This window comes from Nannobrachium achirus, assembly GCF_963921795.1.
Source record: "Nannobrachium achirus genome assembly, chromosome: 20".
NCBI lineage: Eukaryota > Metazoa > Chordata > Actinopteri > Myctophiformes > Myctophidae > Nannobrachium > Nannobrachium achirus.
In genome coordinates, this window is record NC_137827.1 from 41,535,874 (window position 1) to 41,559,075 (window position 23,202).

General features: G+C 41.6%; 2 protein-coding genes across 2 annotated transcripts; one reads left to right on the forward strand and one right to left on the reverse strand.

Annotated features, from left to right (window-relative positions):
• Window positions 1-16,759: 16,759 nt before the first annotated feature.
• On the forward strand, window positions 16,760-17,890 carry ccr6b (chemokine (C-C motif) receptor 6b; the record flags this gene model as incomplete). Its single annotated transcript, XM_080751070.1, has 1 exon — window positions 16,760-17,890. The coding sequence occupies one exon, from the start codon at window positions 16,760-16,762 to the stop codon at window positions 17,888-17,890; it is 1,131 nt and encodes a 376-aa protein (XP_080607196.1).
• Window positions 17,891-20,409: 2,519 nt separating this feature from the next.
• On the reverse strand, window positions 20,410-22,929 carry LOC308306170 (SWI/SNF-related matrix-associated actin-dependent regulator of chromatin subfamily A-like protein 1; the record flags this gene model as incomplete). The annotated part of the gene is made up of 1 exon (XM_080751071.1): window positions 20,410-22,929. The coding sequence occupies one exon, from the start codon at window positions 22,927-22,929 to the stop codon at window positions 20,410-20,412; it is 2,520 nt and encodes an 839-aa protein (XP_080607197.1).
• Between the last annotated feature and the right edge of the window lie 273 nt (window positions 22,930-23,202).

Here is a 23,202-nt window from a genome sequence, read left to right on the forward strand (position 1 = left end):
GCCTCTCCATACTTTGACCGAAACCGCTGTTTTCGGTCAAAAGGTCCTTTTCTACCATAAAATTATATCCCTCGGGACTTCTGAAAAGCATTGGACCGAACGAGAGTTTGGAAATTTGCACGTCGGAAAACACAACTCACCGAACATTTCGGTCGAAGTATGGAGAGGCCTTTAGGTTGACAGAAAACAATTAGGGCAAGTGTATTTTAAGGAAAGCATTCTGGTTACTGATACTACAGCAGGGGTGGGCAACATACAAAAAATGAAGTATCAAGTTATAAAAACATGAAACCGTTACATTGTATTTCCGAGGATAATCTGTGTTTTTTTTTTTTTTTTTTTCATTAAGCGCTTTGCGGCTGCCATGGTGGCTGGTCGAGCTTTCCTTGTTTGTAGTCACAACTTCAGTGCTTACTGCTCACCATTGTTTTCTGCCGGAAACCTTCACCGCGGGACTAGATTTGTGATTTTCTGTAGCTAATAAGAATCTAGGCCTATAAATGTCCTCCTTTGATCATTACTTAAAAGGGTTCACAACGTGGAAAAAACATTTCCGTCTTCAGGAAAGAGAGACGATGCTTGACTGATCATCTGAAAAGGTAAAAAGGTTTTGTGTCAATATTGCTGTCTTGGTTGCTATGGACTGAGCTGGGGGAATCAGGGCATTACAGTATCTCCTGAGGAGAACTCTATTGTCAGCGCTCTGCTTGCCGGGTGCATTCCTTCAGAGTGAGTGTGGATCAGTGCTGCAGGGAGCAAGGAGCAGGTATAGTGGGGATGAGCTGGAGCATAGCTGAAGAGCTGCAGATTGCTCTGGGGAACGAGATGTGTTGAAACACGAAGAGGCATTGACTGATTGAATATAGTTAATTCAAGTAAGATTTGTGTCGCTTTCTCGTTGCTTACACCTTCCTTACGGTTTCAAACTCCAGAGGTTTAGAGTATATTATTATATTACCCTTCTTTTTTATATAGAGTTCTAAATATGGATGGATCATCATTTCTGCTGTAAACTTGCGTATACAGTAGCTTGAATGACATAGTTAACCCTCATACGACACCCTTTGTGTGTGTGTGTGTGTGTGTGTGTGTGTGTGTGTGTGTGTGTGTGTGTGTGGGGGGTATCATATAGCAGACAGGTGTCTAACCGTGTGCGTATACGCCACCTGGCCACAGCCCTCTACTTGCACTCTGTAATGGCACACAAACACTTTCACTAGACTCCAGTGAACAATGCACTAGACTAGAGGAAGCTGTGGTCTCAAGCAGAGCAGAGGCTCACATTCCAGACCATATCTGCCTTCTGTCTTCACCTCAAAGATCCTGAGCGTTGAATTGAACATCTCAGAGTTCGATTTACACCTGGGATTTTACTGTAGTCTGGGGGATTTGGCCGACATACTGTAGCTGTGGTGTTTATGGTTGGCGCTTCCCTGGGGCAAACTCTCTCTCAACAGCTCAGCAGTCAGCGATGATTCATTTTTCACTCCCGTGTGGAAGCCTTTGTGATAAGAACCTGAGATATAAACATGACTGTATATGTGTACAGTATGCAAGTGTGGATAACACTTGTTGCGAGGGTGAATAACACTTTTCATGCCCTCACGCTAGCAATTTAATAAAAGCAAAGACTGCAGCCTACATACATACTACTGTACATGGAGGTCAACTCAAACTCCGATACAGCCGATATATTTGATTGATCACAGACTCATCTAGAAGACAGATGTTCTAGAATAACCTTTTTAATGAACTCCTTGTGAATGCCAGGGGTGGAAAACTACCCTTGTACAGTACAGTACTAAATTTAGATACCGTATGAAGTGGTGCACTCAACTACTGTTGGAAATTCTAGAATGACAGGGGTTATGACAGTTATCATTTGAGGACACAGTCAGGAGGAGATACCATTTAAGTTTAACCATTTCTTCCCTTTGAGAAGGTTTTCTCGTAAAGAAAAAATGTCCGGCGTTCACCACTTTCCAGAGCATGGGGTGAACTGCAGAGGGATTGGTGAGTAGGGGTGTACAGAAATAGTTACGGTCAGGAAGCCACATTGGCCCTTCCACTGTAACCATAACTAGGAGGCAACTGTTACTCAGAGCTGTCCTCATAAGAACTATGTTTGTACTTGTCCTGGTTTTCAACAAAATAAATAATATGACTTGAGTAATGAGTTAACCCTGCAAGGCCCAGCGTTGCTTTTTGGCAACATTTTTTAAATCATTTTTTTTTAAATGTTATAATTAGTTTTCCTGTTCTTTTTTCACATTAACATCACCATTAAATCCTATTGTTTAGTATTACAATGCCATTGGCCACGATATTTGCATATAAATACCTACCACAGAGGCTGACATTCACATCTCCCAGAGAAGTTGAAATTCCAGCGTCTGGACGAACAACATCTCACTTTTTAACTGAAGCTATTCCTCACTAAAACATAAGTAAAATGCCTGTAATTTTTTTTCGTGATCATTAGAATGTCTAGAACACGTGCATATGTTAATATTGTGAAAAATATCCCCAAAATGCAAATTAGAGCATGATTTATGGCTATAAAACCTTACAAAAACATTATACATTTTTTAACATTAAATGTTCCTGTGATTAGGACTCCTACAATACCATCTGATTTTTTTTTCATTTTTTTTGGCCGGTAGAAATTAATTCGGGTCTTGCAGGGTTAAGCAACGTCAGCTTGAGTACCCAAGTAGTTCTGCTTGAGGCTATTCTAATACTCTGTCTGTCCATCTCTAGTGAATTAAGTACACAGCGGACAAGGAATCTATTGTTACATTCTTCTGCCAAACTATGATATCGTCTCTGTCGGGTGGAAACATCATATGTCCAAAACCTTTGCTTTTCAGGACACGAAAGTATCAAAGGTATCAGATCTACAAGCTCGAAACGCAGAGCTACTTTTGACACTTTTGTGTGACACTGTAGTATGATAAATTAGGTCTCTAATTTACCAAAAAAGACACAAAGTTAAAATATGGAGATAAGAGGTTTCTGCCAGACAGCAACTATATGTTATAACAACACAGTCGCTAGCCGTGAAACAAAACCATACAAACATGGACAGGATATGACTTGATGTACTGTACTGTATGTCTTAACACCTTACAGAAAGTACAAAATACTAAATAAGCTAGGTATAGGGAGCCCTATTGTTCGTTAAAACATGACAGTCAAAGGTGACTAACATCTGGGATGAAGCACGCTTGTGAAAGAGCGAATTATGCGCACACCTATTCTACTGTACCATTCGGAAATGAGTCAGCATGAGAATCATATTCATAAAACAAGTGCAAATTAATCAGAAACCACAGTATCAGATGAGGTTTTAAGGGTGGGTCTTGCCTGCAGCAAAAAGTGAAACCACATCGGTTACATTGAAAACTGTGGCCTGTTCATTCTGGCCTTGATAGTCTGGAGTTTTGAATGGGGAACTTTTGAAATGCCTATCCAGCTGTTATAAAAGCCCTGAAGCCTGTCAATTAACAACAACATACTGTATATCCTTCTAACTTACTTTTCAAGTCCAAGTTCAAGTTTCACAGTCCTCTCAAACTTCTGGCAGTTACTGTATTATGGTACTTTTGAACTTTGTGGACAATGAAATGTACATGCCGTGAACTTGCCATAAACAATCACTGTAATTGAGCATTACTGATGTGCATGTGTGTGTGTGTGCGCGCTCGCACTGTGCAAACACAGATAAGTGTACAATGAAAACTCCCGCACACGCAGCCTTTGCACAGTCTCTTGCTGGGTCCTGTTTTCTTGCTTTCAGTGAGCTGCCCCAGTTTCCTTACTCCCTCATCTGTAGGCTACACACAGCTTTTCAAGTATCACGCTGGCCAAATTCCAGCAAGTCACTAGTCTGGAAAACTCAAGCAAAGGGAAAAGACAGAAAGAAAGCAAACATATCTGACAACCCTAAAGTGGTCTAATTCGGTACAGTACGATATACAGTATATATAGTAGGGCATTAACGACTTGTGATTTTTGCAAGTCAACTCGACTTTATCGTTTGATGACTTCATCACATCAAACACGAACCCCCAATTATTTTGGGGGGTCCCCAGATGATTAACTTAATGTGAAACATTGTTTTTTTCACTCAACTGTAAACAAACCAACATAAAGTTTAAGTGTATAGAGGGTATCTTCACATTTCTAAAGTGCCAATTTAAGACGTTTTAATACCTCTAAAATGACAAATTAAACATTGTCCAAATTGTTAAATATATAGAGGCAGAAATTGTGAAAATAGCCGATCTACATGCTCACAACGCCGATCTGCTATTTTCACAATAGAAAGTTGTTTTTTTTTCAACTTCGACTTTTGACTTTCTCTGGTGGGAGTTGACTTGTGTAATGAAGTCGACTGAGTCGACTGAGTCGACTTGTCGACGTTTTCTTTAATGCCCTAATACACAGTACTGTAGGTATCTGTGCCACCATATGCATGATGGGAATTCCTCTGAGTGTTCCAGGTGTTCCTGACAGGTTGTGCAATGTACACCTGCAGTGCAATGACGTACTTTAGGTCAATGTATGTGATATCTGTACTCAAATTTGTCTCAATTATCACAATAGCTGAGACCAAATCCCAAAATATAAATATTGTGACAATAACATTGTATTGTGAATGATATCGTAATGGCTGATTTTACATTGGTTGCATCTGAAAATAGCCGATCTACAGTATAAGCTCACAGCGTGACGCGCTGCAACGCTTTGTGAGCCTGTACATAGATCAGCTATTTATTTCTACTGGATCTCTTCTCCACTACTAACATTTGAGTCTAGTTGTCAATATATTTAGTCTTAGTTTTAGTCATAATCTTTTGTTTTTGTTTAGTTATATTTTGTTTTCGTGAGTGAATAATGGTATTCTTTTTTTGCATAGGCTTTAAACAATTTTAGACATTAAATTGATTAAAACCAGGGAAGGACAACTCTTATGCCATATCACGATATCCAAATCCCAGTCAGTCAATATCTACTCTCATATCACAATATCAATATCATATCAATATATTGCCCAGCTATAGTAAAAAACAAAAAAAGCTCAATTCAGGATTGAACTTTTTATGCCGTGGTGAAGCTGTAATTGATCGTTAATAACCATTAATTGTAGGTGTGTTACATTTAAGTATTTCTGTGTGCCCGCATGAATGTAACTGTATATGAGAAGTCCATGCTGGTATCCAATATCATCTAAATAAGGGGTGTCAAACTATATGACATTGTGCGGCTTGCGTGCGTGCGTTCGAGCGTGCTCCCAACGCTGAAAGCATGAATGCTGTAATATCATTTGGTCACAAGACCGAAAACATGATGGGTAACATTCTTAGAATACTTTCTAAGAATACTTTCTAACATTCTTAGATTTCAGGTTAAGCACTAAACAGGAATGTGCAAACTTAACTACATGTTATATACTTTTATTTGCATTTCAGACTATGACAGGTGTACTGCCTGCAGGGTCCAAACATCCAACAGGTATTCTACTGTATGACGGAGCAAATGAATGCATAGCACTATTATGGTCTCTCCCTCACAGTCTACAGTGCTACAGAACAGGAGTGAGACTGCTTAAGTGGGGCCCTCACGGTAGGTGCTTACAAATAGCGGGTGGCCTCCATTGTTTTTGATGTTCACACAATGGCAGCTTTGCTAGCATTAGGGCAGCAATTGGGGAGAGACTGGCTACCACACACAAAGAGATAATAACTTGTTTTTGTTAACTTCTGTTTCGCCTGTTTTCCCCCAAATGATCCCGCGGGCCCCTTTGTTGGCAATCGGTTTGCACCTCCATGTGTGAATAAGGTCCATTGTTCAGTTTTAACAAAAAATAAAACTGATTGTTTCTTTTTACTCTCCAAGTCCAAACATAATATATTGGCACTTTCGGCCACCTTCTTGTCTCTTGAAGACTACTATTGTTCAGTTTTGTCAGTTTTCAGACATTTGACACTGCACAAGATGTGCATTATTCTATTCCAAATCTAATTTGATCTGAACTAGAAGTAAAAATAAGTCTGTAGTGGATAGATGGTGTGCCACACAATTATTGTATTAACCTTTAATGTTCCATAATGTAAGCTATTATAGTTGACTGAAGCTATTGCTATTACTATTACTTCGGGCGGCCCAGCGTCTAGTCGGCGACCTGGCCAACTCGGAACAATGTAAATAGGGAATGAATGCCCCGCCCTTTAATGCAAACCCCATTATACCTGTTTTCATAGGACCCGTTTTGACCATCTGTCTGCCTGTGTCCATTTATGCCCATATATGGAGATATCTGTATCTGTCTGTCTGTCTGTCGGCGTCCATTTTATGTCCATATATGGAGATCACTGCAGTTATAGTTCTGGGTCCATTTTATGCCCATATATGGAGATATCTGTCTATCTGCGTCCATTTTATGCCCATATATGGAGTATCTGTCTGTGCCTCCAACTGTGTTGCAGACACAGTGCCGGTTCCCCCTTTAATGCAAACCTCATTATACCTGTTGTCATAGGACCCGTTTTGAACATCTGTTTGCCTGTGTCCATTTATGCCCATATATGGAGATATCTGTATCTGTCTGTCTGCGTCCATTTTATGCCCATATATGGAGATCTTTGACCATCTGTTTGCCTCTGTCCATTTATGTCCATATATGGAGATATCTGTATCTGTCTGTCTGCAATCCATTTTATGCCCATATATGCAGGGCATTCATTTTATGCCCATATATGGAGAACGCGCGTGCCCGTGGGACGAACGGTTCTCGAGATACGCGGATTACATACATACATACACACTCACAGAGATTTTTTGTTGACTCATGTGGCGTACGTGATGTCAGAGCCTTTTATGAAGTGATGTCACAATGAGTCAGAGCTTTCGCCGATTTCCTCCGGAACAGCCTGATGTCAACAATCAACCCCGCATAAGGAGATTCCGAACGTTTCGCGCAGGTTCGGGAAAACCGCGCGTCGGGTCGGGGCGAGACCCGGCACTGCACTCCGTGCCGCGGCGGGGAACGCGCGTGCCGAATCTGAAGCCGGTGGGACGAACGGTTCTCGAGATACGCGGATTACAGACACACAGACAGACACACACACACGCAGAGACTTCTCGCATTTATAGATAGATTATTTGCAAACATGCGCCAAGTAACACATGCCAAGTAGTCATTCAAGGGGGAAAATGAATTTCACTCAATGCCATACAGGACGGGTATATTAAATACAGATTGTGTCAGGGCATTACCCAGGTGCTGACGCAGCTGTCAGCGGCTGTCTCTCAATTATACAGTAATTTGACTACATTGCCCCTGGTCTCTGCATGAAAGCCTTATGGCGCAGTTTGGATCAGCAATCAATATTTTCCCATCCTTATCCATACAGCATTTAAGAGGACCCTTAAGTTGTGTCCAAATGTTTTTTCTTTCTTCTTTTTTAACACCCTTTTCTCCCCAATTTAGTTGTTATGCCAATACATGCCTCCTCACGCATAGTGTTGTCACTGACTCACTGCTGTTGTAACCTACTGACTCACCTGTCAGTGAGGAGCCCCCACCGGGAGGACGTAGAGCCTCTGTCCTACTCCTCCCACCCAACCCAACACTCCCTACTGACAGGTGCTGCCCCAACCCGTAGGAGTACGTGCAGTGACAAATATCACCTTCCCAGCCCCGGCTTCCCTCCCCCGAAGACCAATTGTGTTTGACGATTGTGTATAGACGCTCGACATACTAGCGCCATGTACAGTAAGTTTGTGCATCATTGCTGGGGGATGTACTACTCACGCCACGGAAACATCTGCCTTTCTATGTCTGTCTGTACCATATGTCCGTCAATATGTCCCGCACAGCTTGGCATTGGCCATGCTTCGTGGGACCGGAATTAGACCGACAATATCGCAATATGTCAAAAATAAATTATGGTACCGCTTTGTTAAGAGACATCTGCAATGTGAGGCCTCCAAGTTCTGCTGTTTTCCACCATTATGTCATTATGTGTGATCATATTTATACCATTTGCAGACTGTCCATAACCACATAAACACCACCCCTGCATCCATATTATGGATGGCAAATTTGCCAAAAATAGACAATCTAAAATGTAACATCGGCTATTTTAGGTCAATTTACTGATTTACCTATATTTGAGGAGATTTAGTGTAGATGGGGAAAATGCAGTCCAAGTACAGAGCCTACTCCAGTTTACTAAGTCTAGACGGTTTAAGTGGTTAAGTGAATACTTATGCATAGTTGTTACAAATGTTGAAAGCATAAACCTAGAAAAAGTAAAGACTAGTGTCTAGAGAGATATTTAGGCAAAATAATTCCCCAAATATGGATATGACTGACGTCTGACATCATAGATGTCTTACATTATAGACCACATGAGACTCACACAATATGTCCATCCATATATAGACATTCCAAGCTATGGGCTTAATATTGATGACATCAGGGATCTCCATACATGGGCATACAAGGGACAAGGACGGAATGTGATGTGACAACAATGTGATGTCATATAGGTCAGCTATAGACATTGAGGCTTTAATCAGCCACTGACAGGCGTTACTGACAAGATGTGACGGTTTTCATAGTTATCCAAAGTGATGGACCGATCAACATTGCTGAATCTGCTCTCAACGAAGGCGATCGCTTGACCGCCCTGAATTGTTGCGCAGGTTCTCCAAGATAGCGCCGCCCCTGGCTGCTGTGGTGACTACGTGTGTTGCGTTCTGTCGGTGTTGTTTTGTGTTTGTTTGTTTTTGTTTGAATGCAAAAATTTAGTATGCCAAAGCAAATTCCTATGTGTATTACACAATGGTTAATAAAGTAATCTGAATCTGAAACATCACAACTAGTGAAAATGAAACTAAAAGTCTTGGTTGCTGCTTGTGTGCGTGGAAGGATTGAGTGAGAGTTTAGGAGTGAGGTACAGTGTAAGTATCTGTGTAAGTATCTGACTAGATGTGTCCTTATTGCCCTGTTTACCTAGTCTGACTCTGGGTCATTAAAGTGAGTAAGCGTGATCTAATCATACTGGAGGGTGACAGGTGCCATACCTGCATGGCAGGTTTTTGATCACACTGTTCAAATATTATGTAAGGCTAGCCTCCTCATATCAGCATCAAGCATGTGATGCATGTGATGTCTCAAATAATTATATCTGAGTTAATATAAACAGATACAGAAGTAAGGCTGGGCTGTGACACAGCTTGTAGATCGTCTATTTTCACAATTTTTGTATAACACCATCAGACAACAAAGTACTGTATCATACAGGGCTCAAGTGCCTAATGAGACTAATCGATTTAGTAAATTATAAAACATATATTAGCATGTTTTGCGTCAATTCGTTGATATATTAGAAATCAAACAAAAATGTACTTCGGTTAATCAACTAAGCAATGATGAACAATAGGTTGGTTCTAATAGTCGGTTTCTTTATATGTATGGTTAATTGCCCAGCCCTAATACAAAGTACAGTAAGTCATCCCATGTGTAAAATAAAAGCATGTAAAAATCAACTTATCAATAGGTGGAAAGATTTATGTTGATGCCACAGGCATACAAAGAAAAATCCCTAGTATTACTTTATCCATTTGAAAGTAAGATACATTATCACTCAAGATTTTACAGTGGAACTCTGCTAAACAAACATTGAATACTGTCACTGCCTCCCCAATACACTGTCACCCTTTGAACTTAGTCATATCCACGGTCTTATCCACTGGCTAAAAAAAATACACTAAATTCTAAAAACTAAATGGCTTATTACATTTAGAGTGAACTTGGTACAACTTGGTAAGAATAATAACAACAACATCACAGTGTGTAAGTAAATTAGGTCAACTTGTGTTGTTTGGCTGCAAAACACAATTCATTTTGTTCAGGGGCAATCAAATCCGTGTGGATATTAACAGAACATGAGATACAGTAAAACAAAAAGGCCAAAATTGTCCTCCAAAAAAACAAGATTTATATTGTGTTTTATGCATTGTTGCCTCGATTAAGATGACCTCATTCAAAATATCTGCCTCCACGCCTCCTTTCTCAATCTACCTCTTCTGAACTTGAGTCAACGCATACATAGCATGACTGAACTAGCTGAGCAAGCTCTGTATAGCCTTCTGCTTCAGGGGGAACAGTCATATGCCAGCAATTTATATCAGCAAATAGTCCTACACTCCTGGGTTTGTGTTGAGGCCATCTGTGACGATAATGAGTTTAAGCATTTTGGAATGTAATGTAATGTAATGTAATTAGGCATAATTAACAATGGGCCTACTGTAAGTGAGGTGAACTATGAGCATATCTACTCTTAGCATTCTATTTATGTGTAGAAACAAGGAACATGGAAATATGCCATCAAATTATTGACTTGAGTGAATCCAACATGATTATAGTCTACCATCACTCATTGGAAATGTATTCATAATCTAAGTATGAGGAGGCATGCTGTGCCAGGGTTTATCCTCAGTTAAAGGTATATTCAGTGATTGTATTTCATTAAAATAAAAATATAATTGGTACATTTTCCATTCATTCTCCTCACTAGAATGTGTGCTGCTGACCATATAAGGACTTCCATCATGGCCCGTGTTGCGAGCATAGCTAGATTCGGTTTTCAGAGGTGGCCAGCCAGTCCTCGACCAATTAGAGTAGAGTATGGTCGTAGCTATGTTATGATGTTTAGTTATGATGGTCAAAATAAAAGTTCTGAGAACCAGAGTCGCTCTGAATTAAGAACGTCTGCTAAATGCCTAGATTGTAAACTACTGAACTCATAAAATGCCACAGTCTCGTAGTGAATCAGTATCATACATATCCTGAAGCTGGAGACGTAGGCCTACCGATATTCAGTGATTGGGTCTAATGATCAAAACGAGAACATTATAATGGTGTAAAAAATCTATAAAAAAACTAAACATTTCCACGCTGTAAGGCCAGTAAGGGACAAGATGACCCCCGGCCACTTTCATTATCACTGAATACACCTTTAAAGGTAGGGTTACTAGGGTAGGTGAATTGTATCTATTTAATTGTGTTAAATAGCTCTATTCTGATTATTGCTATAGTTTTGTTCAGTAACAGGGGTCCCTCTGTCTCAACAGATATTGGGTAATAATTAGAAAATGTATTTTCCGGTCAGACTCAGGATGACTCAGGATACACATGTCCAATCAGGAGAGAGAATGCATGCAGGACCCAGAAGTAATGACACAAATAATGAGCAGGCAAAGTGGAAGATGATAAATGGGTAGTCTCTCCTGATTGGTAGAAATGTGCAACGCACCTGAAAATGTATTTATCTATTAAGATATTAAAGAGCTGCAGAACAAACACTCTATAGCAATATCACAATATAAATCTTTAACCTTTTAACAAACAATGTTTTGTTTGATGAAGAAAAGTAAAGCACTTGTCCTACCTTTAAAACTCTAAGCACAGAAACCCTCACTAAGTGACATGTGTTGAAAACAAAAACATCAACATATTCTAAACTATGTGAATGCAACTACCTTAATAACCATTGAAAGTGGGCCGCGTCATGCACAAGACTACACAGAACCTAACAACGAAACAGCACAGAATAGTGTAAAGTTAAGTAACTAAGTAGACCTACATTTACGTACTGTAGGCCTACTTAAGTACAATTTTGAGATATCTGTAGGCTACTTAGTTATCTCTGTGGTTGTTGTTGTTGTCTCTTTTTGTATTATGTTTTCATAGACCTGTGTCTGAAATAAAGTTTATCATTCATCATATATTTCCACTTTGTAGGTTATTATTACAAAACATACACTAAACCACTTCAGCCCTATACATTTTGGCCATTTGAGAATGGCAGATCTACAAGCTCACAGTGCATCACCATGTGAGGCATTGTGAGCTTGTAGATCTGCTATTTTCAAAAGATGCATTTGAAAACTTGTGAAATGTGACATTCTGCATGATGAGTAGCCTACTTTCTACTTTTGGTACTTTAAGTAGCCTACATTTTAGACCAATACTTTTGTACTATTCAAGTAGCCTACATTTTGAATTCTGGACTTTTACTTGTGACAGAGTATTTCTATATGGCAGCAGTATAATGTATTGCTACCTACTTTTAATGCGAGTAAAGTAGCCTACTGTCATGAAACTGTACCTTTTCCTATGCAAAACCTCCAATAAATACCTAAATCAATCAATCAATCAATCAAAAGGCCTACTTTTTTCACTACATACTGCACAGAAGAACCATCAAAACGACACAGCATAAAGGCAGCATAAATAGTTTTGCACCTACATGTCACTGCTGAAGCTGTCCAGCTCAGGGGTCTGCAGGTTGAAGAGCACCTCATCGCCCCCCGCCGTCACTGCTGCTGTCCCCTTCTTGGACTTCTTCTTCACACCCAGCCTGGGGAACAGCCGTTTCCCTGGTTTCTTCTCCTTCGGGGAAACGGGACCGTTGCTGCCGGTGGGAGACGTTAAGGGCTCCTGTTCGGTGGTCCCCATGGAGCCTCCGTGGCCCGCAGCGGGCAGAGTGAGGGCTCTGTCCTTATTGGGGCTGCTGACCACCGCAGTGACCATCTTCTCCGGGGCTCCATCATCTCTGACCGCCTCGTTCAACTTGCGGACCGCGAGCTCCTTCTTCTTGTCTTTATCCGCGGACTTTGACTTGAAGAAACCCCTGATCTTCAGCGTGCTGGACTTGCTCATGGTGATCTCTGAGTGTAGCCCAGTCGTTGCTCTCCGTCTGCCAGCTGGTAGGCGTGATTGTGTGGAGGATTTGTGTGATTTGTGAGGTTAACCTGCGGAGCTGTGTGACATGACAGACTCGGTGACATGCCCACACAACCTGCCAGGTGAGCTGCCTGGGAAGTAAATAAATAGACTCGCAAGCGCCACCTTCCGGACGTATAATTACTTCACCTGGCGCTCTCTCTCTCTCTCTCTCTCTCTCGCTCTCTCTCTCGTGTGCGAAGCTGCGTGCGTGTGTGTGATGGAATGTCACATCATCAGCTGCTGCTTCTAATCATGCATGTATGGGCTCCATCTGCTGGTCATCTCAAAGAAAGACATGCCAATTGCCTATTATCTGCGCGCGCGCACACACACACACACACACACACACACACACACGCGCACGCACGCACACACACACACACACACACACACACACACACACACACACACACACACACACACACACACACACACACACACACACACACACACACACACACACACACACAATACCTGCCTTTTTCTTCTGTTACAGCTACAACAAATAATACTTTGGGGAAATAATTAATTTTTTCACTTGAGAAAACACATTGGCAATGTAGGCTAAACAACCCTGATATCTCTAATTGACATTGGGTGGTCTGGAAAGTGGTGTAATGTTTTTAATGGTGATTGCCTGTGGGCTAAAGTGTATGATTAATTTGTTCATTAACTTAATTCTAAAGTATAGTATAGGTCTTTGGGAAAGAGGACACTTCACTTCATGCTTCATGTACTGTATGTATGTATGTATTTATTAATAGTGCATAAATACAGATGTTTAAATGCATTTATGTTGAGTATGGAAAAAATATAAATGTACCTGTCTTGCTGATGAAAATGTCTGATATACCATGCATTTTCTGACCAGTATGAGATCACATCATTACAGCATTTCCAAACACCTTTGTTCATCCAAACTGCTAAAATCTATTTAAAATGTATATGGCTATACTTTACTACGGTATATTGCTTCATTCGGTTCAAAACTGGGATTGCTGGAGACATTCATTGGCAATGGAACTGCAGTAGTCTACACATTGGCGATGACTGAATTGGGAAGAAAATTTAAAACTAACATTTAAAGAAAGTGGTGTGAATATATCAGCTTCAAATGTATCAAATTTAAAAACGCATCAGACTGAAAAAGATGTCTACATTTGCAAGCTCAACTGCAGCCTGCAGAAAAACTGTACAATTTTGCATATTGGTGAAAGGAGCATAGAAAGAAACAGCATTGACATTGTCATGTATGATTGGATTTGAATATGCCAGACTGGGTTTGCCCCATCGCATGCTGAAACATGATACAAATACAAACGTGTTTTTTCCCTCTCATGATGATCTCAGAGGGAGTGCACACCAGATAACAGATAAGCTTTGTAAACAGGTGGGCTGCGAATGCGGATGAGCGCTTCAGATCAAAAGTAGGAAGATCAGATAAGAAGCTACCGTCGGCTACTAAACTATAGAGATGTGGCTGTTTTTTGGGTCTACCAGTTGAGATAAATCTGTTCCACTGAGCTCTGTACAGTTCATACCTAATCAGCAGCCTGTGAGCATTCTACCATTAGTGCATATTGTTATTCTAGCTGTATTTGTACACCACAAGCAGGAAAACTTTGTCAGACTCTGGTAACTATGTCAGTATCAGACAGTCTGTTTCTTTGAGCAGACTTTCGTCATAAATTTCATATCTGAGACCACCGTGGAACTTCTGAGCTTTCTGACAGGTAAGTCATGTATTTTGATGGGAAATTAAAATTACATATTAGTTTTAAGTTAACATTCATAGATTCTTTATAATACATGCTGACTTTTGCAGATCTCTGCAAAAATGACTGGAAAGATTGTATAGTAAAATGGTAGTTTGTTTGTTTCACAAATAAAGTAACTGATAAATGCTATTTAGATAGTTTCCATAGTGTGGGCTAGGTGAAAGTTTATAATACCACCAACACCACACCTACTGTGTGTATATACATTAGCCAAGTTGAACATGAAACACTTCCCTTAATGAATGCTATTACAATAGACTACCATGTACATTCTTCCCGTTGACCTATAGAGTTTCTTAAGTTATGGAGAAGTGAAATGAATTCTAATTAAAAAAAAGAGATGTCAACAAATTCACAACATATTGTTCACAAAACGAGTAAATGCCTTTTGTGCTACTGGGAAAAAAAGCAAAAATTATATGAGAGACTGAAGAGCATTACTCAGGTGCTGCTGTGAAGATTATACATTTCACATTTGAAATCTACTGACTCATCTGCTCATCATAATCATGCATGAAAAACAATGGTTCTCAACCTTTTCTGGATCGGGGTCCACTTGAAAATATTTAAAGCATTCGCAGACCCATCTGATCTGAACACAACCACTTTATGATTTCTTTGTTTATTAAAGGAGTAGTTCACCCCCAAAATGACTTTTTTTTTCTATTGATTACTCATGCCATGGAGAGTAGAGTTCAATAATATTTTTTGGTTTTTATCACATTCCTAAGACAAAAATGTGATAACAATAAATTTACCCCCATTCATTTCGGATGGTGACCCGTTTCGAAACGGGTCACCATCCGGAATCAATGGGGGTAAATTTACTCAAATCAAATTTTTGTCTTAGGAATGTGACAAAAAACAAAAAATATTATTGAACTCTATTCTCCATGGCATGAGTAATCAATAGGGGAAAAAAAATCTTTTTAGGGGTGAACTACTCCTTTAAGTAAATGTTTTTAATAGTTTTAGAAACAATGGAGGACAATGCCTGTTGCAAGTTGATGATGATGATATATATGTGTGGTCCAGCCCTATGGAATGCATGTGCAAAAACAAAAAAACAAAATAAAATAAAAGCTAATAATAAAAACATTTTTTGGTTTTGAACTTTAGGAAATGAAGTTGTTTTTATTTGCACATGCATTCCATAGATTCCATAGGGCTGTACCATACATGAACAAATGACATCATCAACCTGCGATATGCGTTGTCCTCCTTGAGTAAAAGATGACAATTTAAAAAAATATATATTTAAGATATTTTTAACATCCAATTTTTGGCTTAATAACCAGGGATCCTTTTAAAAAGAAATAATAGTATTAATTTGCCAACTGCTTGTTAATACATTCTAATTCATGTATTAAGGTCATATAAGGCGTATAGATTCGTGATTGCGTGGCTTATAGATTGCGTGACCTTGATGTAATCTCCACCATCGGAGATGCACTGTTCAAGGACCTTATCAGGTCTAAAGATCAAACAACACAGAGCTCAATCACCACAATGCACCTATGTGTTGTCAAAAGTAGAACTAAAAATGGGTCAATCGCAAGAGAAAGTTGCACAGTCTACGACTTGTTCTTCTCCTTTGCTCGGAAAAAAAGGTGATTAGAATGTGGTTAGTGGTTGCTTACTAGGCAAGGCAAGGCAATTTTATTTGTATAGCACAGTTGTATTTCAACAACAAGGCAATTCACTGTTCAGAATACACAAAACATAAAAAAAGGAAACACAATAATACAATTATAAAATGATATTTCGATGCATAACATAATAAATAGATATAATTTATCCAACATATTAATAGAATACATCATGTGTAGTTAAAACAAATAAACTTTTGCTGTAAAACAAGTCAATGAAACTATTCATAAAATCTATTATAAAGTTTAATCTGCAACACAATTTTATACAACAATTAGGCTACTAGTGCTTCATCTCTCTCTCATCGGGGGCCTTGGTCTGAAAAATGTTGAAGATTCCTGTATACTACCAATAAAGTCAGAAAAGAAGCATATAGTTCCCCTTAATGTTCACTAATGTTGGGTTCATGTGGTTAAATTATTTGCCATTATTTGGCCTCATTCTGTTTTCCTCAAAGAATGTTCAATACTTGTCATATGACAAAGTAAAACTTTGATCTGCTCTATTTATTCTACAGATTCAAAACATGGCTACAGAGACTCCAGACTTTGATGACATCTTTAGTGCAGTGACAGGTACTCCAGATTACAGTACTGCTGACTATACAGACATCGAGCCACTTTGCAACCTCGACCCTAACCCAGTGCAAGTCATGGTGCAGACATACATCCATTCTTTCATCTGCGCCCTGGGCCTGATCGGGAACCTGCTGGTGATCGTCACCTACAGTTTCTACAAGAGAACCAAGACCATGACCGACGTGTACCTTCTAAACGTGGCCGTGGCTGACCTGCTCTTCGCGGTGGCCCTTCCGCTCATCATATACAACGAGAAGCACAACTGGGCGATGGGTTCCGCGGCGTGCAAGATGCTACGAGGGGCCTACAGCATCAACCTCTACAGTGGCATGCTCTTGCTAGCGTGCGTCAGCGGTGACCGCTATGTCGCCATAGTGCAGGCCAGACGCTCCTTTGGCATCCGCTCGACAGCCGTCACGTACAGCCGCCTCATCTGCTCGGCTGTTTGGCTGTTGGCTGTAGGTTTGTCCATCCCCACCATCGTCTTCACTGAGCGATTCGAGGAGAGCGACCTGGAGACCGGCATTGTGACCGGGACGTGTCAGCTGTCATTCAGCCACTACGCAACTGCGAGGCTGATGAAGGTGCTGGTTCCCAGCCTCCTAGTGTCATTTGGGTTCCTGCTGCCTCTGTTGGTCATGGTCTTCTGTTACTCCAGCATCGTATGGACCCTGCTGAGAGCGCAGAGCACCCAGCGGCACAAGGCGGTCCGCGTGATCCTGGCAGTTGTTGTGGTCTTTGTCGTTTGCCACCTGCCCTACGGCGTGGTCCTGCTGAACCACACTCTTTCCCTGTTTAAGGAGAGAGAGAGCTGCCAGGCAGAGCAGACGATGCTCCAAGCGCTGGCCATCACCAGGAGCGTGGCCTACCTTCACTGCTGTCTCAATCCCATCCTCTATGCCTTCATTGGCGTGAAGTTCAGGAACCACTTTCGGAAGATACTGCGGGACCTCTGGTGCCTCAGCAAGAGGTACATCTATTCGAGTCGCTCGTCACGGGCGACATCCGATGGTTACATCTCAGGCCATAAGTCCACGGATGGGTCCAACAACGACAATGGATCGTCATTCACTGCATAAGGAAGGATGCAGTAGTTGCAACTCCTTGCAGAATGTTACTATACTCTCTCAAAGAACATTGCTGGGTACAGCATTTCCTTCGATAACAACTGACCTTCCCCTTGTCCAAACTACTTGGTATGAGACTGTATCATGCTGTCTGAGGGGAACTGAGGAAAGTACGCTCAATAATATCATAATATATATCACAGTCCACCACCGCGGACTCTAGTGGTTCAAATCTATCGCGGTGAATCCGGTTTGGCAGAGTGTCTGTCTGAACAAAATTGGCCCATGTTCGAGGGAGGGACGCCACATAGGGAGGGTAATCTTTATAAATAACACCAACGTCACCAACCAGCGCCCAGTATGCAAATGTAGGGCGGGTGTATCACATTTGCGCCACTCGGATTGGTTGTAGGGCTAACCAATAGAGTCTGTTTGAATCTTTTTGTAACCTCCCCTTGGAAAAAAACAAGAACACTGAGAAGAACCAGACTAACTAATATCCACGCAGAGATATTGTCTGGCTATGCGAGACCAGTCTAGATCTAGATCAGGGGTCTTCAACGTTCTCAGACCAAGGACCCCTTAGCTGAGAGGGAGATAAAGCAGGGACCCCCCACTACATATTGTATAAACTTGTGTTGCACATTTTCATCGACTTGTTTGACAGTACTGTCATCAGTATATGTTATTCATGTTAATGTGTTTTAATGTGTTTTTTCCTCAGACATTTAACACGTTGATACTTAGACCTTTCACTCTGTACTTGGTCTGATCTTTTTTTTAAACCTCTACACCAAACCTATTTGCAAAAAATAGCCGATCTGCTATTTTTGGCTAAAAGTTCTCCACAGAATAGGGATGCGCGAAGGTTCAAGTTGTTCATTTTAAAGAATCATCCTATCACACAACGATTTGGCGGTCCCCCTGCAGTAACTCTGAGGACCACCTAGGGGTCCTGGACCCCCTGTTGAAGACCCCTGATCTAGATGATTACCACTTATTACGGTTGTACATTAGTCAACGTCATGCTATTAACGTCTTTATAGCAATAATCAAACGGTAGTTTGTAAAAAAAAAATACATAATAAGTTCTGTATTTAGTTGTTGAACTGTCTTTCTGCTTGTATTCACAGCATGATCTAAAGACAATATGGGGAAGTGGTGGCTTGTGACTGTTTCCAGCATAATTATTGAATTATTGTTTAAGTAACAGGTCATTCTGATTTGGTTCTGTGTGATCTAATCACAGAATCAACAAAGAGGTTCACTGGGGAAACCCAAAGACATGGCCCTATAACATTTCATTTTCTGAATTATATTGAGTGTTTTCATCCCATGTTCCAGCAGACCTGGGCTCAAAGCATGTGTGAATATATGTACATTCATAAAATAAAATAAAAATCTGCTTGCAAATAAGTGTATTGTTAGTTTTCAGTCTGTTGCGTAATGTGTAGCCTACATATTTACCATTACAATGCAGCCTACTTTCAAGTGCTTTCCTGCCCTGTGACCACAGACTTGAAAGCTGACAGTTTTGTTTAGTTAATATCTGAAAATGCTTTATTGTTTAATGTTTATTTAGTATTATGTATGTATGTCAAGCACATTCAAAAGAAAGATCAGTCATAAATTAATTCAAACTGAAAAACTGATGTGTACAAGTATGCTTTTTTTCTCCTTTCTTAGAAAATGTAAAGTGTTTTTTGAATATTTCATTAAACAAAGTGCTCTTTGTTGAATTTTATGGAACCACACCTAACAGAGTTGAACAGTGTTGGTCTGTAATTATTATTAGTGTGGTTGCCTACAGGGCAACCAGACAATAGTTCTTTCTTGTACAACATTATTTTTCTTTTCTAACCCCAAAAACCAAACCTCGGTTCGAAGTGAAGCGGTGAATTTTTATTCTATGTGTTCTAGAGCTATGAAATTTGTGTTCTAGATATATACATTCTGTGTTCTAGATCTATACTTTCTATGTGCTTTAGTTCTACATTTTTATGAATTCTGAATTCTGAATGATTTTGTCTGGAGGGCGAAATTGTCATGTGAAGCTTGACCAATCCTCAATTCTGCATGTACGGGACAGACAAAGCCACTCCTTGGAAGCGGCTTTCACTGCTTCAAAAATCCATTACGTCCCTATCCGTATGCATGTCCCTTTTCTGATTGGACAATATGGATTTGAGGATTGGTCAAGCTTCAATTGATATCACGATAGCAACCACACTTGCAATTTCCCAGAATTGCACCTTTCTACTTTATGTATGTATCTATTTAGTATATTTATGTATGTACTACGTACGTACAGTATGCATGTGGACTGGAAACAATATCAGCCAGAGATCATCTTTTTTGTAGTTAAGGATTCATTCATTTATTCAGACAAAAACAAAATCCACAGTTTTGTTTTATTTAACTAAAATATGCGAAGGCATTCTCTAAATAAAACATCGGTCATGATAAGTGGATAATTGTCAATAGACAATTCTTGCCCCAGGCAACAATAGTCTATAATGTGTATCATTTTGCTAGTGTGTGTGGTCACTTCCTGTGTGGCTGTCCTCCCAGTCATCAACAGCCTCCATTAAAACAGCTTCATCCATGTCCTCATCCTCAGTGAATGACCTCTGGAACATCTCTGTGATGGTACTCTGCGTAGGGTCCTTGGAATGGAAGCTGGCATTTTCTGCATTCTCTTGTAAGTTTGACTCCGACAAGCCCACCTGCTCCAAGATGTCCATCTTCCGCTGAATCATGGGCCATAGGTAATCGTCAGCCGTCCCCTTGGCCACCAGGTAATGAATATCCACGTTGCTGGTCTGTCCAATACGGTGCACTCTATCTTCTGCCTGAATGAGGGCCCCTGGGTTCCAAAAGAGCTCTGCAAAGACCACCAGGTCAGCAGAGTGCAGGGCCAGGCCCGTGTTGGCTGCAGTGATGGACAGCACAGCCACACACCTGTTTGCACAATGCTGGAACTTCTCACACAGCTGGTGCCGATCAGCTGACGGAGTGGTCCCGTCGATGCGGATGTAACTGATGTTCTTCTTTGCCAGTTCACTGGTGATGTTGTCAAGGATGATCTTATGATGGGCAAAAACAAGAAACTTCTCTCTTCCACACTTCAGCATGAGTATGATGTACTCCATTATGGCTTGTCTCTTTGCTTCAGCGGTGAGGTTATAGAAGACGAGGAGGGTTTCCCTCTCATTCATCTTATTGTTGTGTTCCATGGCCAGCTCCGTAGCTGCTGCTGAGAGGGCAGCCTTGGTGCGTGTGTTAACTCCATCTATGGTCACCGTGACAACTTTGCGCTGCTTGGCGGGTAGCTGGGAGAGAACCTCGGACTTGAGGCGTCGCAGCATTAGACTCTCGTCCAGCAGCAGCTTCAGCTCCCCGAGGTTGGATGAACCCGAGTAGTCCCAGCCCCAGGGCATATGTTGGGCGCTGCAGTAGCGCACCCCAAATTCATGGAAGCGTGGGAAGAGGGCCGGATTGACAGCCAGGATCTGCGTGTAAAGCTCAGAGGGTCTGGACATGGCAGGAGTCCCAGTTAGAAGGATCACTCTCTTCGCTGCCTTTAATAGTGGCAATGCGGCTTTACAGCGGGCAGTCTTTATGTTCTTCAGAAAGTGGGACTCATCCATTATTAGAACATTAAATGGATTGGTTTTCTGCTGCTTGTCCATCCTGCTGAGGAGATCATAGCTGGTGATGTTGACCAAACCGGCATGCAGCTTGTCCTTGGCCTTCACCACCACATTAATGCTGTCTGGTCTCACTGAGGGAAGCCACCGTCTGAAGGCCTCTGCCCAGGTGAATCGCACAGAGGAGGGAGCCACAACCAGTAATGGCCACTCCTTCTTGTAATAAGCTGCGATGCAGATGGCCTGCACCGTCTTCCCCAGCCCCATGTCATCAGCCAGGAGAAGGCGACCCCCCTTAGACACTGCAAAATTGACTCCCTCCCTCTGGAAGGGCATGAGGCTGCATGTGAGTGAGGAGTCGACACTGGAGAGGTCTGCTTCAGGGACCTCTAACGACCTGGCCCGAATCCCGTCGAAACTGGTTGCGAAGGTCTGGATGACCGCCCTGGGCAGAGGCTCCACCTCCACTTCCGCTATCCCACTGAGGACTTCCATGAGGCTTTTGTAATCCTGTAATGAAAAGCTCCACTTCCTTGTCAACATGTCATAGCTTTTGGATGGCATCTGCCTGAAAGCTGCTATGGCATCAACGTGGTAGTAAATGTCAACTTCAAACTGGGTTGGGGACACCAGACAGCACTGACCCTGGACAGTGGCTCCAGGCTTCTGCCAGCCGTTACACAGCTTCAGCTGCGCTCCCAGTGCTGCACCGTCACAAGGGCGGATAGATGATGCACCCAAATCCACCGCCTCCATGCCCTCCAGAGGTTTTATGCAGACTGATGAGATAGAGCCGGCTTCTTGCATTAGCTGCTGATAGTCCTCCAGACCAAAGTTCCACGTTTTCGTTGCAGGGTCGTAATTCTTGGAAGGGATAGCTCTAAACACATCAACGAGCTCTGCATGGTAGCCTACTTCTATTCTGAAGCGGCCCTCAGAGTGAGGCACACACCTCCCTCTCACAGCGATGGCAGGCTTCAGCAGTGCTCCCAGTGCTGCACCGTCACAAGGGAGGATAGATGATCCACCCAAATCCACCACCTCCATGCCCTCCAGAGGTTTTATGCAGACTGATGAGATAGAGCCGGCTTCTTGCATTAGCTGCTGATAGTCCTCCAGACCAAAGTTCCACATTTTCGTTGCAGGGTCATAATTCTTGGAAGGGATAGCTCTAAATGCAGCAATGAGCTCTGCATGGTAGCCTACTTCTATTCTGAAGCGGCCCTCGGAGTGAAGCACACACCTCCCTCTCACAACGATGGCAGGCTTCTTAGCAGGTGGTGCAACATTTAATGTTGAACGCTTTGAGGAATGCTGTGCCATGGGACTTTGGGCAGCTTTAGCACTTCCTGGTTTGTAGAATGCTAGAATGCTACTGGATGTAATGCTAGGGATGTTCATGTTCACATGTTGGCTTTTTGTCTGAGGAAGAGGGTCTGTTATCTGTCTCAAAGTAGGGTTAGTCTGTTCACTTTGCTTCCATACACCAGAGAACAACTGCTGGGGCTTATCTTGGTTTTGGTGGTCAGGGCTTTGTGAGATCCTTTTGAATGGAGGAACAAACTGCCCCGGTCCATGAGTCGAAGCAGAAACTGGTCCTCTTTGATGAGAGGAGTCATTGTAAGATGGCACATTCTGGTTGGAGTAATCTGGGGTACTGCCGGACCCTGTCGA